Source organism: Tauraco erythrolophus, chromosome 3 (assembly GCF_009769465.1).
Source record: "Tauraco erythrolophus isolate bTauEry1 chromosome 3, bTauEry1.pri, whole genome shotgun sequence".
In the NCBI taxonomy this organism is placed as follows: domain Eukaryota; kingdom Metazoa; phylum Chordata; class Aves; order Musophagiformes; family Musophagidae; genus Tauraco; species Tauraco erythrolophus.
The window spans coordinates 8,232,928-8,250,837 of NC_141467.1; the positions used below are offsets into that span (position 1 = coordinate 8,232,928).

The window sequence follows — 17,910 nt, forward strand, 5'->3', positions numbered from 1 at the left end:
GCGCAGTTGGGTGCTCGGTGTTTGATCCAGCAACTAAAACTCACACAGTCTCTCCTTAATAATAAAGGGACTGAGGGTTGAGACAAGAACAGAGGGAGCACCCACCAACCATGGTCCCAGGCAAAACAGACTGGGCTTTCTTAAAGCAAAACAGTTTATTAATGGTTACTTAAAAGGACAAAGGGAAACAAAACCGGTTACTTGAGAGGATAGAAAGAAACAAAGCCAGATCTTAAAACCGACACCTTCCCCCCCGCCCCTTTCCTTTTCCTCCCGGCTCTACCTCCTCCCCCCAGCGGTGCAGGGAGCAGGGACTGGGGGAGTGCAGGTCAGTTCATTCTGTGCTGTTACTGCTGCTTCTTTCTTAAAGGAGGAGGAGTCCTTACACCCTTTTCCCCTGCTCCAGTGGATCCCCTACTCACGAGGAAAAATCCACAAACTTCTCCAACGTGAGTCCAGCCCACAGGAAGCAATCCTTCTCCACAGATTGCTCCGGTGTGGGCTTTACCACAGTCTCGGGTACTTAGGGAGTTGTAGCTACTCGCTCCGGCATGGGTTGTCACGCAGACTCCAGATGCCTCTCTGCCTTGTCGTGTGTCCCAACACGACCGTCCTCAGGCTCAGGCATCTTCTCCCCACGGGCTGCAAGTGGGTCTCTACTCCACTGAGGCCGTCCTGGTTGCAGGGGGGCCGCCTGCCATCTCACCATCGGCCGCAGGGGAAACTCGGCTCCAGCACACCTCCTCCCGCTCCATCCTCACTGACCTGGTGCCAATGCAGCTGTTTCTCTCAGATCTCAGTCCTCTCCGGTTGAACTCAGCCCAGTGGGCAACCCGGGAGTGGGATGCTTCCCGAGTTCCCCAGCCGGCTCCGCTGCCGCCATTCTCCGTGGGCGGCACCGGCCTGACACAGGCAGCTGCCCGGACGGGAGCCAGGGAGCGGGTGCAGTGCCCTCCTCCCTTCTCTCCTCGCTCCTGGGCAAAGCACCTTTCCCGGTTCCTTTGTCCCGACTTAAATAGGGCAATTCGCAGAGGTGCTCTATTGGCTCATCCCCGAGGGGGATGGCAGTCTGATCTGGTGGCCAGAACCAAATCTAACCCAGTTCCAAAACCGGGGAGGTCACAGGGAGCAAAATCCCTCTCCTGCCACCAGAACCCCCACTCCCTCCACATTAAACCATGACCGGTAAACCAGCCTTCATGAAGGGACAGTGTAGCCAGTAACGTCGTGCAGTACGTAACGCTGGGAAATTTGCCGTTTGTGAGTCAGTATGGTCATACAGCTTCATGGCAATTATTTCAAACTTTGGGGTGAATTCCTAGCTTCGTTTCGAAGCAGGAATAAAGTGCTCCATAAACATAAAAGAGTCACCATTTCACCCACTGTAATTTCTTCCATTTGAATGCCTCAAAGAAACAGGTTTTTGAGAGACAGTAGGAAATTTAAGTAAGTGAGCAGTTACTTGTACTAATATACATGTCACAAATATCGTCACTTACAGATCCCTGATCTACTCTTAACCTTTTCTTGAGGATATTTGCCATGTTTTTTTTTCAAAAGAGAAGGGGAGAGCAGCCTGTGGGGCCTCTTAGCAGTTACATATTCACTTTTGAGATTCAGATCAAATATGTTCACACTCTGATTCGGAATGAAATTAATCTGTTTGTTTAGGTTGGCAGTGAAAATGATTACACTAAAAATAGAATCCATCAAATACTAAAAGAGCTGCAAAATATGAACTTTAGTTTCACATAGTAGTTTTCCATCAACGTGACTTTGAAGACTGAATCAACCTTTTTTACACTTCGCTATAAACAGATGAGGACTCTTTTACACCAAAGGAAAATACATCATCATCTAGGATTTACATCCTATTCCATTTTACCTCCACAAAGAACTTCATGAAACGTAGCCAGAGAGCGAGTAGCATCCAGGATGGTGAATCTATGAAGTGTGAATCAAATTATACAGGTGGTTATAAATGTAGCTGAATAAGATACTGACATGTTGAGTGTATATTTGTATACGTTTGTGTAGTCACAGAGCAGTTAACTTTTTTCTCATTTTTTCTTAAGGGAATTTAACAAAACATATGAAATCAAAGGCACATAGCAAGAAATGCATGGATTTGGGAGTCTCAGTAGGCTTAATAGATGACCAGGATGGAGAAGAAGAATTTGGTAAGAAATTAAAATCTTCTTTCTTTACTGCATTTTTGTATTTATTTCGTCATCTCAGTTTCTTACCCTTTCTTTTCCAAAGCTTTTAAATTCTTGTGCAGGAAAAAGATATGGAGATAAAAATCCTAGAAGCTAGTCCAAGGGAATAAGAAATACTGGAAAAACCTTCACCAAAAGAAATGACAAGCATATGCTAAAGATAAATTGCTGCTGAATTTTTCACAAAATGTTATGCAGCTTAACTTTATCAGTTTCACAGATAAATATGACAAGACTGAAAATACCAGAAAAACAGCTGTTTGCCTAGAAAAAAATGCAGTCAAATGCAGTATTTCTTGGAAAATAGTTGTGCATGAAATTGTCAAAGTTTTGAGATGCACGTTTCATAAAAATTACATCAGTAACATGCCACCCGAATCGCAAATAGGTTGCCAAGTGCTTTGCAAGGAGGCTGATCACCTTCCAGTGTAGAGTTGTGTCCTTCGTGACAAACGATTGGGCATAAATCAGCAGATGGAGATCATTTAGAAACTATGGACATGGCTTCGTCTCGACCTGTTCTATTTCTCCATTAGCAATGAGAGTGTTATCAAAACGAATGTATTTGCTGGTAATTTGAATTCTGCACTTCCCACATCCCGTGACAGCTCTGCTGAAGAGGAGAAGAGATTGAGAATGGTCAAAGAGGGCCAAACCGGGCTCAAACAAGTTTTGCTCAGCATGATGAGAAAGATGTAGCTGCACCAGACGTGGTGAGATGCAGAACAGGACTGTGCATTACGACTCTGTTTCGGGTCTCAGCATGTCTCAGTGCGTTTTCTCTTCCCTCGCGTTTCTCAGCAGGGAGATGAGTCCTGTTGCCTTGCCTGGTCATATTTTTCTTCTTTGAGTGGAATAGTTTATTAGATTGCAGATGAGGTTTTGAGAAAAGAAAGCAGCGGGGATCTTTATTTAAACAGTAAAGGGCAAGAAAGATGAGTGCACTTGCTCCCCTGTGACAACCGCGAGCGGAATAAGCGGATCAGCTTGAATCTAATTCTAAATAATGCTGGGAATATGACTCAGCTGGTATGATTCAGTAGTGCGCTAGGTACTAAGAAACCTGCATCTTCCCTTTTTTGGCATTCTTCGATATATTCCTTTTTGGTAGGCTAAAAACATGTCTCCCTTTGCAATTCGAGGTACCAAATAAATAACACAGAAGATACGTGGCAGCGCAAATTACTCTCCCTTCCTCACAGAGGAACAGTTTTCATGAACATTTTTAGCCTTTGCATGACAGAAAGATCATCGTGACTTTTTTAAGCCGTGTTCTGTAGCTTTCGACGTTTTATTTAGTTTTATGAACTACAGCTGAACAGGTGTTTCCATTTACTAGGAACTGAAAACATTTTATTGATTGATAAGTCGATATGCCCAATTGCATACATTAAAAACTGCATTTGTGGTCATCGTGTAATGGGAAATATTTCAAACGTTAACAGAGTTATCAGTAACACCCAGTAAGCCGTTTCAAACATTTGTTGGAAGATGGCTTTTTTTGGTCTTTAAGACTATTTAATTGAGAGGGAGAGAGAGTGACTCTCTTTTTACTACATACCATGTACAGGTGTGTGTAACCATAGTCTAAATATATTATATATTCCCTGAAATATGTTCTTTGTTTCAGCACAGTAATTACTTAATAAAATAAATACTCTCTTGGAAAAAAAGCAAGACAAACATTCAACAGGATTTGCTACATAATCCATTAAATTCTTCCAGATATTTAATTTTAAGACCACAATGGTTTAGGGGCGTTTTACTTAATTTATTTTTCAGAATAGAGCAGGTAGCATCTCTTCCTTTAAGGAAGAAACCCAAAACAAAAAGCAACTTGGTGATAAAATCCCTGCCTTTTCTAAACTGTCTGGCTCAGGTACCCATAACAAAACCCGCTGTGCATCACAAAGCTCAGCACAAAAGTCTCATCCAAGAAGAAGCATAATTAAGCCAGTGATAAACATCCGTTTTCTGCAGCCAAACCAGTCTAGCCTCTCCAGTTGCTGTATAACACAGGGCATTTACAATTATCCATGCAAATTCAGTAACTGTACACTTTAAAAGCGTGATTTCATCTCTCAGCTCACCTAGCCACACTTGAAGGTACTTCTCATGATAATTCAGAAACTTGCTTGTTGGCCCTTTTTTAAGGCAGAGGGTCAGGAGGGGAGAAAAAAAAGGTGTGAAGTATTTGCATATTTGCTTTTTTAAATGTAGGTGATTCTGTTGCCCTCTCCGAATGCTGTTCGGGTTTTTTTTTTGAGGTGTCTAGGCAGTCTCAGTTAACAAAGTGACTTCGACCACCTCTGGCTGCCCTTTCTGCAGGGCAGCACAGTGAAGATGGCATTGGGGCCAGCACCCCTCGTGCCAGGTCGGGGCTCTAGGGACAGCCCTGCCAGCAGTACGTCACCCACGTGATGGGTCTTGAGTATTGATCTGCACTCGTGGCGTCACGTCTTTGGCCCGACACACGTTGCTGTCGGGTTTGTGTCACGTGTCCTTTTAGTGCTTTAAAAAATGACGTCTTTAAATGTATATGGGTTTTACTTCAGGAGTAGCGGGGTTGTTAAAAGTGATCTCTCTCTTAGAGAAGGGTCTGCCCGATCCCATCTCTTTCCTCAGTTGGAAGGCAATGCGAGATGCTAGAGAGGAAGGTACAGAAAATCTGATAAGAAATAATTATGAGCTCAGAAAAAAAATTTCTTCTTCCCGGAGGCCGTGTGAGATTGGCCTTGTGTTTCCTGACCCGTAGAATGTGTCTGTCTCTTTTGTTATCCGAACATTTGGAATACTGATTATTATTATGGCAATAACACGTCTGCACCTTTGCTTAAAATAGCTAAGCTGTATGTCTGCCTCCTGACTTCGAATTAGTGTATTATCCGGAAATTTAACAACGGCACTAACCTTTTCTTTACTAAGGAATTTACTAGTTCTATTTTTACATTGTTTTTTTAAAGCATAGACAATCAGGATTATTTGCATATATAAATTTTTGGATGCATGTGCGAAGTCAGCTTTGACTCGAGAGCAGTCCAGATCGGTAGTGCGTGCAGATGGAATATGGAGTGCAAAATTGTGCACAGTCCTGTTTTTCCAGTAATCGGAGAAGCTGAAATTTTGTTGTGCTGTAGCGTCTAGGGAAAAAAAGAAAGAGATGCTCTCTAGCTGTCTGAGCCTGTATGTGATCAGAGCTTTTAACATAGCATTCTTTGTATTTGGACTTGTCATCATTTGGGTATTAGTAAATACTTTCTGGCCTGGCTTTTTGTATTCAAAACCATTCCCTCATCCATTTATCTTTCATCTTCTGCTCTGTGGAATGTTCTTGTCACCAAAATACAGGGTTACAATGTAAGGAATGTTAATATCTGAATTAAATTGTCAGACGAGGTGAACTGTTTAGTGTGACAGACTGCAACTGGGGATATCCTCTTTGGCCATGTTGACCCAACATTTTGCTGTGCAGCCTTAAAAACAACAGTAATTTGTCTCCAAATTAAAACAATTATGAACTTCAAGCCCGTAATATTTCATATGTAAGCTAATGTATGAATGTATGGTATGCCTGAGAAAACTTGCACAAGATAGTTATTTAATAATGAAATCAGTAGATGGGCAGAGCTTATTTAAATGATCTCTGTGGAGAAATTTTATCCCAAAATATTCATTACTTTGCTAGTGAAAAGACCTAATTGTAAGTTTCAGGTATGTATTTATATGTATATATATGTATATATATGCACACACATATATATATTTAAAAAAACACTTTCATTTTCTGCAGTATTAAATAAACCCTTACAAAGATGATAATGAATCTAAGTTAATTAGCTATGTATTACTTATAGTAGATCTTAAGTGAGATTCCATTGCTCTTCATTAGCTTAATCATGACTCAGCCTGTGTTTTCACTGCACCTACATCTAAGGAGTGAAAATAAATGAAAATCCTTGCAATAACATCCTTCTTTTGCAAATAGAATGGAAGACTGGTTCTATATAGCTTACAAGAAATTTTTTTTTTTTTTCCTAATAGCAATGTCTAGTCTTCAACTGGGTGTACATTAAGCATGCTGGAGTCCTACATCTACAACCTGGGATTAGACTGCCTGGTGCTAGGGTTGATTTACAATGTACAGGTTAGTCAGGAAGGCTTAGGTGTAAACAGTCTCTTTAAACAGAGGTTACTCTTACTTTTTTGGTTAGTTTTACTCTGTTACTTTCCACACTCTTACAAATAAAAGTCAAAAACTCTGTTTTTTTTCGCTCGTTTCTGAGGAGCACAGGCAATTACGAGTCTGAATTTGACCCAGTAGATGTCACTGTGAGTCCTGTTTGAGGGGGATGAGCAGTGGACAGTAGCTGAAGCAAGACTGAAGTCAGTCAAGTGAAGGCTATGAACAGACTTTGGAAGACAGGAAGATGGCAGGTTTGGGTATAGACACTAGTGTTGTTTCACAGTGCTTTGTTTTACCCTTTGAAAAGTTTGTTTGAATGGTTGTGGAACAGTCCATTACAAGACTAATGCAATGGGTGAAAGGCAAGTAGTCTAAGCTTGTAATTGTTTAGTGCATTGATGACATACAGACCTTACTTTCAAGTTTATGATAATATAATGGCATACTAAAAAATGTTTCTGCCTTTATTGCCATAGTATATATATTTTTTCTTGAGCTTGATGGAGAGTATATCATATAGAACAGATGCTTTATTTTTAAATGCTTTTATGTAGATATTAATCCATAACTGAGGATACTTCCACAGTTTGAGATGATAAACACTGCTTTGTATCACTCATGCTAAAATCCAACAAATTTGCTAAATTTAAATTTAGATGGAGATAGTGAACAGACCAACAGATACTTTGTAAGCTGTGTCTTTAATCAGTATAAGTAGAGCTAGTAGCAATACTATAGTTATACCCATAACTGTCCATTTGCTCAGGAATCCGTAAAACTCCAGCAGTCTGGACTTAGATTTTCAGATCAGTCTTGTCTTCTGCCAGTGAAGCAAGGAAAATGAACATTTTGCTATTTATGTGAAAATCTACCTAAATATGATTAGGTTGTAGCCAAATATGACTAAGTTACAAGCCGCTAAATTTATCACTGGATTTGGTGCAGAAACGGCTAAGTCGGTAGCAGGGCCAGATAAGTCACGATTAGTCCGTGTGATGGACTAATTGGTGATAATATCGCAATTAAAATTAAAAGCTGTAAGTTGAGATTCTGAAGAACCTGTCTTTTAGTACTTTGCAGTTTGATGATAATTAGATGTCCACTGTTCAAGCTATGTACAGTAAGGATTCCTGTAGGAAAAAACTCTTAAAATAAAGAACTTTAAAGTACATAGGGAGACCTATTTCAGTTCCCTAATTCGTAGCATCGCAACTGGAAAACTGGACTTACCAGCCCCAGGCACTTCACTAATGGACTTATTAGGATGCCGATAATTCCAGCTAATGCTATTGTGCTAAAGAACTTGAAGCTTTTTCTTTCCTGCTTTGGGGTAAAACGTCGGTATAACAGAGCCTTAGCCAACAAGCTCATCAACACCACAGACGCGATACAGAGCTGATTAACTGAGGACCGACAACAAAATAAATGAAGGACTAAGATGATTTTTGCCTGTGGTTTGTTTGTGTATGCTTGCTTCAATACATAGGATTGAAAAGTCAGTTTTATTAAATATAATTATAGCTCATGTGCGCAAAATCCCCAATCAAAAGCTGCGTCCACGTTTCTGTCATACCTTCATTTCCAGCTGTTCCTAATTTTTGCAAGTCTGTAGCCAAAAATTCCACTTTCTTAGAGTCTTTCTAAGGGTTTAAAAGAAAAGATTGTAGCAGTTGACAGGGGTTGAGAGACATTCCCTACTCTTCCAAAAACACTTTTCATAAGAAATTGAGGCAGTCTTCAACAGCCTTTCTGTTAAAACGGTGAGAGTTACAAATTTGAAAGAGAAGTAGCTTTCATAAAGCCTTTCACTTAACAGTGTGAAACTTATTTCCTGTTTTTTTTTTAAAAAAATAAACGTGTGGACTTTCATGCCAAAAGCCATTTCCCCATATGCTAGTGGCCTTCAAATTTATGACACATACTTCATTCGAAAATATCCCACACTGCTTTAGAGCCTCATGCAAAGTTAAATACAGAAGTCATTTTGTTCCCTTTGGAAATCGAGTCAGTTGTAGTTATATATATATATGTATCGGCTGCATGAGCATATGGTTATAATTGTGCGTAGTTTAAGATAGGAAGTGAAGAATTAATTTTTCCCCAATTAAAACTGCGAGGGAACTTTAGCAGGCAGCGTACAATTACCAAAATGGATCGGGGCCAATACTCCTTGGTTAACAAGACAGTGCTTGGAAAAGAGTCTTTCACGGCAAGGAGCGGTCACAGCCTCAGCCCGATGCCTCATTCGGAGAAGACCCGAACTTGCCCGGGTCTTCTGCTGCGTCAGATTCCGGCATCGGATCCTCTCGCAGCTCCGCTGATGTACAGCGATGCTGAACGGGATGGCTGCTGACGAAAGCTTGGCCACCTCTGCTTTCAGCAAACACACGCGCAGGTGTAAAAGCCGGAGCAGAGCGTTCCTCTGCGCGTTGCCGGAGCAAGCGAGTCAGGAATGTTTTTTTTCTCATCTAACGTTTCGAAGCGGTGTGGGAGTAAGGGAACCACGTTCATCGCCGTCACCTCGCCTACGCGGCAGGCTCTGGCCCCAGGTAACCACACCGAAATAGAAGCTGGCAAATGCACACAGGGTGGAGGTAAACAGGGAAACAAGAGAGGGAAATGATATCCCACGGAGTCCTGCATGTGAGGAATCTGTGTCCCGCACACGGTTCCACTTTCTCTTTCCATGGTTTTATTCTAGAAGGCCAAGACGTATGCAGAAAATTTTTACGTAAGCAGCATTTGCTAGTAAATCCTGTAGTGTTTGTAAATGGTGAGCTGAAGAAAGAGAGCTGCTGATTATAAATCAGAGCATTGTTTGAGCATGTGTTTTCCTTCCTTCCTTCGCAAATGTGACAAGTCAGTCTAATCACTGCGGGTAGTTTCTCTTGCCAGTGGAGACAGTCACTCGTGAGCGACATCCACCTTCACAGAAAATGTGATTCATGTGGAGAGAGGGGGAAGAAGAGAAAAGAAATGGTAGGATTTCCCAGAAAATAGTTACATGATGTTGATAAATAGAGCAAAATTAAGAGGGAGTCCGGACAGAAACGCAAGACTTTGCAAATGCCCCATGCGTTATTTAAAGAGTTGTGGGAAATGTATGGGTCATCCTTTAGATGTAACACATGGAGAAGTCTTCAAGATCTGTTACAGAGGCACTGAGGGGAGTCATTGCCATTCAGAAATGTAACATATGTAGAGGTTCTAACATTTTAGATCTGTTTGCTTTGCAAATTAATGATGAAGAAACACTGTTTGTGTGAAGAAGAGAAATGACAGAAGTATAGAGTGAAAAAAATGTTGAATAACTCCATGTGGTTCTGTTAATAATATTTTTAACAATCCTACTTGCCATGTTTTTGGAATAGAGCTTACTGAATTAATTTTTCCACTAAAATGCATTTTCTTTTTTGAACAGCCTTGTCTGTAGATGAGAATTATGAAAGAAGACTATTTAAAATTCTAAAAAATATTTTTGTTAGCATTGTTCCAATGACCTGGAGGATTTAGGGTATTTTTAATAACATTTCTGTTTCATTCCTGCTGCAGTAAATGTAAAAAATCTGTAGTTTCCATGTTTAGTTAATGTACAAATTACTGTGTAGGCGAAGAGGGGCAAAGTCATTATAGAGGGTTTTTTTCAAAGAAGCTGTTAGTCTCATTCCTAATTGCACTGCTCAATCGAAACCATAAAGGCTTATAATGGTGAGTAACTTATTGAGAGGTAGCTCAATTAAACCCATTTATTTTACCTGGAGTTCGAGGTGCTTATTTTGATTTTGGTAACGTAGCAGCCTGAAGCATTGGTAGTACTTTCCAATTCTTTTAAGGGTCTGATTTTTTTCAGAATCCTTTATTTTGACGATAAATTGCTGTGTAGATTTCCTTAGAACAGGATCTCTGAGATTTTAACTAACCAGCCATCATTGGTTTTGAAGAGCCAAATGATTTTTACGCTGATATTTTTTTTTGAGAGCTCAGCAGACGGACCTTTAATCAAATATAAAATATTAGTGCATCCAAAGCAATTTGTCTTTTACAAAATACGATCCCAGACAGTCTGGCTTGGAATCAGATACAGCAGATGGGATTTTCTGTCTCTTTACTAAAGATGATTCTTTCTTCTATCCAAGTTATGATATAAAAGAAGGTGAAAAGCTGCAGTAGAGCTGTATTTTGTAGAGAAATTTACCACTAAACAGCAGTTTGGCTTTAAGACTTGAAGTCAAGAGGGCTTCTTCATGTGAGCAAAGTTTCACGCATAGGTAAGTTTTGATAGGATTAGCATTTTCTTGCCTCCTAGTACATCTTGGGTGATTTGTTAATAAACTTGCGAAACATTAGCAAAGTGAAGAAATCTGCTAAGGTCTAATTTGGGTCTCTTTTGCCTGTTAACGAGACAGATCCTTGACTAGCAGCCTCCAGTTTTTCTGTTTGCATCCTTCAGAAACCTTTGCAGCAGTGATTCATGTTAGGTACAAGGACACCCACTTATGAGTCAGAACCAGCTAGAGAATATCCCACCGCCAAGGTTGGCAGACCAGCTTCGTATGTCATCACTGGGAACTTAATGAACCAGGAATCTGCTCGCTTTTCCCCAAGCAAAACAGTGAAGGGTGACTTTGAGCAAATGGTTGTAAATGGCTGAAAAGTAAACAGCCAGATCTAAAAGGTTAAAAACAACACAGAGGCAGAAGATGAAAGATTATGTAGCTGTATAATTAAATATGTACCCTGGAAAGCAAAAACAAAAATTAAAATCTTCCCTGTTGCTTTTTTGTAATGGGATGTGACTGAAAAACGTGCATGCATGTGGTTTTGTGGTGTTTCTGATTACTCCCTCCCATCTCCTTCCCAGTCAGTCCAAGACCTTCATTACCTTACCTTCTGATTCCCACTTTAGCAGGTGAGAAGCAAAGATTTGGCTACGACCGGTCAGGATATGATGTGGAGGAGTCTGATGGTGCGGATGAAGATGAAAACGACAATGAAGATGATGATGAAGACAGCCAGGCTGAGTCAGTCCTATCCACAACCCCCTCGGTAACGGCCAGCCCCCAGCATCACCCCTCTCGGCACGGCGCTGGCGCTGACGAAGACATCAGACTTCCAGACTGTTTTGCTGGGGTTCACACGGACTCTATGGATGGTCTGCCAAAAGCGCTGCTGACGAAGATGACCGTCCTTAGCGCGGTGCAGTCGGCGAGCAGGACCTCCAGGTCACCAGCAGAATTCACCCATCAGGAAGCACACGAGGATAAAGCCCAGGAGAGAGGAGCGGGTCCCCGCGGTGCTCGTGTGGCACTGGCAGACGTCACTCCTACATCACCAGGTCGCCAGATGTCTGTGGATTACCCCGACCCAGAAGCAGCCTTGGGCCACTCCTTAGTATCAACTGCAGCTCTTGCAAAGGTAGGAGTGTCTGACTCTGGGAGAGAGAGTGGGATTTTAAATTCTCCTTCTAAAGATCTTTTCGGAGAATTTTCAAAAATGAAAATGTTTGCCCTTCGCTTCATTGATGGTCTGAGAGAGTTGGGGCTGTTCAGCCTGGGGAAGAGAAGGCTCCAGGGTGATCTTATTGCAGCCTACAGGAAAGCTGGAGAGGGACTTTTTGCGAGGGCGTGTAGTGATAGGACAAGGGGCAATGGATTTAAACTGAAAGAGGGGAGATTTAGATTAGATGTAAGGAAAAAGTTCTTCATTCTGAGGGTGGTGAGGCACTGGAACAGATTGCCTAGAGAAGTTGTAGATGCCCCATCCCTGGAAGTGTTCAAGGCCAGGTTGGATGAGGCAACCTGGTGTAGTGGAAGGTGTCCCTGGCCATGGCAGAGGGGTTGGAACTAGATGATCTTTGAGCTCCCCTCCAACCTAAACCATTCTATGATTCTATGATTCATTCTTAGAGTTCTTGGCTGACGAGTCTTTAAGAGAGTTGAAAGTAATTGAAGAGCAGATGTGTAGGACTCTAGAAACAACGATCTTGTAGGAGCACCGCTTTTCAAATTCTCGGTTTTGATTGTATTCTCCCTGAAAGGATTAATTGTAACATGGTCGTTTCAGCTGGAGTTTGGAGCTGGTAGATTGTATTTCAAATAAGAAAGGATATAACAGATACGCCAAATGAACATATGGTGGCGGTTATGAACTTTTCAGAGGAGAGCGGATAGGATTCAGAAGTCATTTCACTCTGAAATACGACGATAGAATCGTTAGTAATTCCCAAGGGAAATTAATCTAGTCCCAAAGGTTTTTTGCCTTATTGCCATAAAAAAATTGTGCAATTGCTTATCTCTCCTCCAAATATGCTTAGTAGTAGAATTGCAAAGAGCACCAGATGTTCAAGGAAACTAGGAGATTGCCCTTGCGCAGTAACAAAAGGAGAGACAGGCGCACAACTGAGACCTGAGTTGCCCGTGCTCTCAGTCTTCCTCCAAGCTGAAAACATTTTAATCAGAAAAGGATCAGTTTTGCCCATGCCTGTTCTAGACACACGGCTCTCCGGAGCAGCGTGCAGGAAGATGAGGTCAGCCCGTGTGCAAGGCTGCAGGAGCCTGCAGTAATCGTGGCGACTGTTGTCTTTAAAACTCTGCTGAGGAGATCACGGAGGGCATTAATCGCTGGCAGGTGTTAAACCTTTCACAATTCAGCAAGATTTTAATGGACTGTAATGGGGACGGTACAAGTCACATACTTGATTGACCCCTAAGGATGTCTCTTGAAAATTCTGAATTCTTACTGCAGGCCATGAAGTCTTTCCAGAATAACGCTCAGAAAAACGTGATGCAGAGTGTAGTTTAAATAAAGGAATAATTCCTGCCTTCTCTATGATGAATGCCATATTTACAAATAGTATATGCGTGCAGTTACAGAAAAATAGCAGGGAATTTTCAAAAGCATAAACAGAAAATCTAATTTAAGTACCTATTGGCTTGTTTTTTCTGTGAAAATCTGTACTGCTGGATTTATTTTTTACAAAATTTAAGATAGTGAAGTGTTGACAAGGAGAAGCAGTAAAAAGTATTGCTGCATTTCGTTGTTTGACACAGGTTCCTTCCTACTTGTAAGAACTGTGAGTCCATACGGCAAATGTAAATGGGAGCAATTTTTTAGTATGACAGAGAATAAAATGTAGTGGTTTCTGGTCATTGTTTATACCTGCTACAAAAGGGGTAGGTTCTTAATATTTGGATTTTGTGTTTCAATTGTTGCCAAGAGATACCAGAAAGACATTTGGCTGAGTTTACCCCCTCATCAAACAGAACCACTGAAGCCTCAAGAAAATACTCACACAATTAAAAATGTCGAAAGGTCTTCATTAATAAAGTTCTAATAATTGTCTACATTAATAGAGTAAAAAAAAAAAAAAGGCATGTAAGTGATACAAGGCAGTAATTCCTTTCCAGACTGCCTCCTCCTTTCCCAGACCAGAAGAAGTGACAACCGTGTGCCCGATGGTTAATCTACAGTCCCTTCCTGTTGTGAATGGTCCTGGATCCCACTTCTTGCAATCGAGACAAGGGGTCGAGACAGCTCAGGAAGGCTGTATGTTCCTTCAAAAGTATCCATACCAGTTTATCAGGATTTCTTGTGAGGTGTCAGACAGGACTTAATTCTGAGAAAGGTGCTGGCTTCCTTCTCACGCCCATCTTCCCGTTTAGACTGGTCAGCGCTGCATAGTCAGTAAATCCTATTCTCCTTTGAATAATACATTTGCTACCACTAGTTTTCTGTTCATATTTCAGGTTTTTTGCCCACTCTAGAGATTTCTTGAGTTTGGTCAAAACCACAGAATTACCGTTTAAGACTATATAAACTAAATAAAGTTGTACCACTCATAATGTGATATGAATATGCCTAAAACTGAAAGATACCTGGCAACCTGACCATCCATAAGTCCATGGGTCCTGATGGGATGCACCCGCGGGTGCTGAAGGAGCTGGCGGATGTCATTGCCAGGCCACTCGCCATCATCTTTGCTAAATCGTGGAGAATGGGAGAGGTGCCTGAGGACTGGAGGAAAGCAAATGTCACTCCGGTCTTCAAAAAGGGCAAGAAGGAAGACCTAGGTAACTATAGGCCGGTCAGCCTCACCTCCATCCCTGGAAAGATAATGGAACAACTTATCCTTGGTGCTGTCTCTAGGCACATCAAGGATAAGAGGGTCATTAGGGGCAGTCAACATGGCTTCACTAAGGGGAAGTCGTGCTTGACAAACCTGATAGCCTTTTATGAGGACATCACCCAGTGGGTGGATGATGGTAGAGCAGTGGATGTGGTCTATCTTGACTTCAGTAAAGCATTTGACACAGTCTCCCATGGCATCCTCACAGCTAAACTGAGGAGGTGTGGTCTGGATGATCGGGTAGTGAGGTGGATTGTGAACTGGCTGAAGGATAGAAGCCAGAGAGTAGTGGTCAATGGGACAGAGTCCAGTTGGAGGCCTGTATCCAGTGGAGTCCCTCAAGGGTCAGTACTGGGACCTGTATTGTTTAACATATTCATCAATGACTTGGATGAGGGAATAGAGTGTATGGTCAGCAAGTTTGCTGATGACACTAAACTGGGAGGAGTGGCTGACACACCTGAAGGCTGTGCTGCCATTCAGAGAGACCTGGACAGGCTGGAGAGTTGGGTGGGAGAAATTTAATTAAATACAACAAGGACAAGTGTAGAGTCTTGCATTTGGGTAAGAACAACCCCATGTACCACTACAAGTTGGGGACTGAACTGTTGGGGAACAGCACAGGGGAAAGGGACCTGGGGGTCCTGGTGGACAGCAGGATGACCATGAGCCAGCAATGTGCCCTTGTGGCCAAGAAGGCCAATGGCATTCTGGGGTGTATTAGAAGGGCTGTGGTTAGTAGGTCGAGAGAGGTTCTCCTCCCTCTCTACTCTGCCCTGGTGAGGCCGCATCTGGAATATTGTGTCCAGTTCTGGGCCCCTCAGTTCAAGAAGGACAGGGAACTGCTTGAGAGAGTCCAGCGTAGGGCCACAAAGATGATTAAGGGTGTGGAGCATCTCCCTTATGAGGAAAGGCTGAGGGAGCTGGGTCTCTTTAGCTTGGAGAAGAGGAGACTGAGGGGGGACCTACCTCATTAATGTTTATAAATATGGAAAGGGTGACTGTCATGAGGATGGAGCCAGGCTCTTCTCACTGGCATCCAATGATAGGACAAGGGGAAATGGATATAAGCTGGAACATAGGAGGTTCCGCTTAAACACGAGGAAGAACTTCTTCCCAGTAAGGGTAACAGAACACTGGAACAGGCTGCCCAGAGAGGTGGTGGAGTCCCCTTTTATGGAGATGTTCAAAACCCGCCTGGATGCATTCTTGTGTGATCTGATCTAGGTGGTCCTGCTCCGGCAGGGGGATTGGACTAGATGATCCTTTAAGATCCCTTCCAATCCCTGACATTCTGTGATTCTGTGATACCACGAGATTGCAATTGCAGTTTAAGACTTCTCAGTTTAGGAGTTTTTAGGAAAGGAGTTGCCAGCCTTGGTCAGTAATGTGGGCTATACGAGAAGAAAAGGGAGCACATAAATACGGTTATCCGTCCAGGTTTGAGCACCAAATCACGGCAAGCTGAGGCAGCAGTGGGATGTGGGTCCCACGTCTCATTCCAGTATCCACCTGTCACCTCTGCTTCTGTGGGCACTTTTGTCATCCATCTCTTGTTATTGCTTATCGCCCGTCTTCCACATGAGAAGCACCTACGGATAAATGTGCCGTGATGCTGCCTCTGCCTGCCGGAGGCTGTAATGGCTCCAGGAGAGGAACCGGGTGCATCAAAAATGCCAGTTTATGCTTATTTAACCTTCCTGCCTGAGGTGATTTCCACAGAAAACAGTTCTCTGAAGCTTTCCTTCTCCTTAAAAAACACATACAAAGGGTATTCAGCAGAGTTTCGAGTGCTAGTGTTCCAGAGAAATTAGCCAGGGTAATTAGGAGAGGAAAATTCAATTAGTGGGCGAGGAAGGAGTTAGAAAAAGAAAGGAAGGAAATTAGTTCATTGTTCAAGCTGGGCAGTATATACTGTGAACCAGTTTGTTGTTGTTTTTTTCTTTAAAGGGAGTGTGGGAAGCTCTCCCAGCTCCCTTGTGTTTCCATTTCACTCGAGGACAGCGGTGGCCACTGCACTAACACGCCTGTCTTGTTGTCTCCCAGAGCACGCCCTCCGTCAGCTCGCCCTCCTCGCCGGCGGACCGCAGCGTGCCGACAACAGCGCCATCCTCCGACGCCGGAACCCCAGAGGAGAAGCTGGCTGGGTGCCCGCGGCACGGCGCCGAGCCCAGGGCTCCCCAGACCCACCTCTTCAGCCACCTGCCCCTGCACTCGCAGCGGCAAGCCACGGCGCCCGACGGCACCGTGCCGCTCGGGGGGATTCAGGTGGTCCCCGCCGGCTTGGCCACCTATTCCACCTTCGTCCCCATCCAGGCAGGGCCAGTGCAGCTCACCATCCCCGCCGTCGGCGTGATTCACAGCACCACCGGCACCCTCGGCGAGGCAAGCGGTGCGGCCGCCGGCACCGTGGGAGTCGCCGAGGTGAACGGTGTGGTGCCATGCATTCCCATCGGCCAGGTGAGCGTGCCGGGCATCCAGAGCCTCGGCGCGCCCAGCCTGCAGCCTCTGCCGCCGCTGGGCGTGGAGGCGGTGAACATCTTGGGCTTGGCCAACGCGAACATGGCCCCGCGGATGCGCCCGTCGGGAATTACCCTCAACGCCGTGGGTCTGCAGGTGCTGACCGCCGGCGCTGCGCCGCAGGGCAGCCCCAGCCCGCGGGCTCACGTTCCCGGCTTGCAGATCCTGAACATCGCCCTGCCGACCCTCATCCCCTCCGTCAGCCCTGGCGGTGCCGACGGAGCCTGCGAGAAGGGCCATCCGGAGCCCGCCTCGCCGAGCGACCGTGAGCGACCTGACGGTCCAGGGAAAGCGGATCCCAACAAGGCTGAGCTCGCGAACCCCGCCACGGCAAAGCGCGACGGCCCTTCCCTGCAGGTGAAGAGGGCTGCTCCAGCAGAGCCCCGCTCCAAGGCGAATCCTGAGGTGTTCACCACGACCCCGGTCCGGCAGACTGTCTCCCCGGACAGACAGGTACACAGGCCAGCCGCCTCGCCCCGGCGGCAGAACACGGTGCAGTTTAGCGATGGCAGCAGTGACGATGAGGATAGACTCGTAATAGCAACCTAGTTTTTGTTTCTCATTGTGTTTTTATTTTTGGGGGGCAGGGGGGAGGGGTTTATAACACCTACAGGTTTCTTTGCAAACCTTCCTTTCCTTAAAGCACATTTTTCTGACACAAACCCATTACTAATCTTCGTGCAATCATGAACTCTTGACCAATAATTGTTGTTTCTTGTCAGCTCCAGCCATTTTTGTACATGTTGTATAGACGATTGTGCCTTTTTGGAGTTTTATGTTTAGAAACCTGTACAGATTGTTGAATATATATATATAAAATATATATATATAAAATATGTATATTAAAACCAGGTAGTTGCTTG

General features: G+C 43.7%; 1 protein-coding gene across 1 annotated transcript in view; it reads left to right on the forward strand.

The window, feature by feature from the left end:
• HIVEP1 (HIVEP zinc finger 1) overlaps positions 1–17,596 on the forward strand; it is a 123,527-nt gene extending 105,931 nt beyond the window's left edge. The window contains exons 7-9 of the mRNA XM_086608914.1: positions 2,076–2,180; positions 11,309–11,817; positions 16,574–17,596. Of these exons, the coding sequence (XP_086465040.1) occupies positions 2,076–2,180; positions 11,309–11,817; positions 16,574–17,596 (1,637 nt within the window). The remainder of the gene's footprint in view (positions 1–2,075; positions 2,181–11,308; positions 11,818–16,573) is intronic.
• The last annotated feature ends 314 nt before the right edge of the window (positions 17,597–17,910 follow it).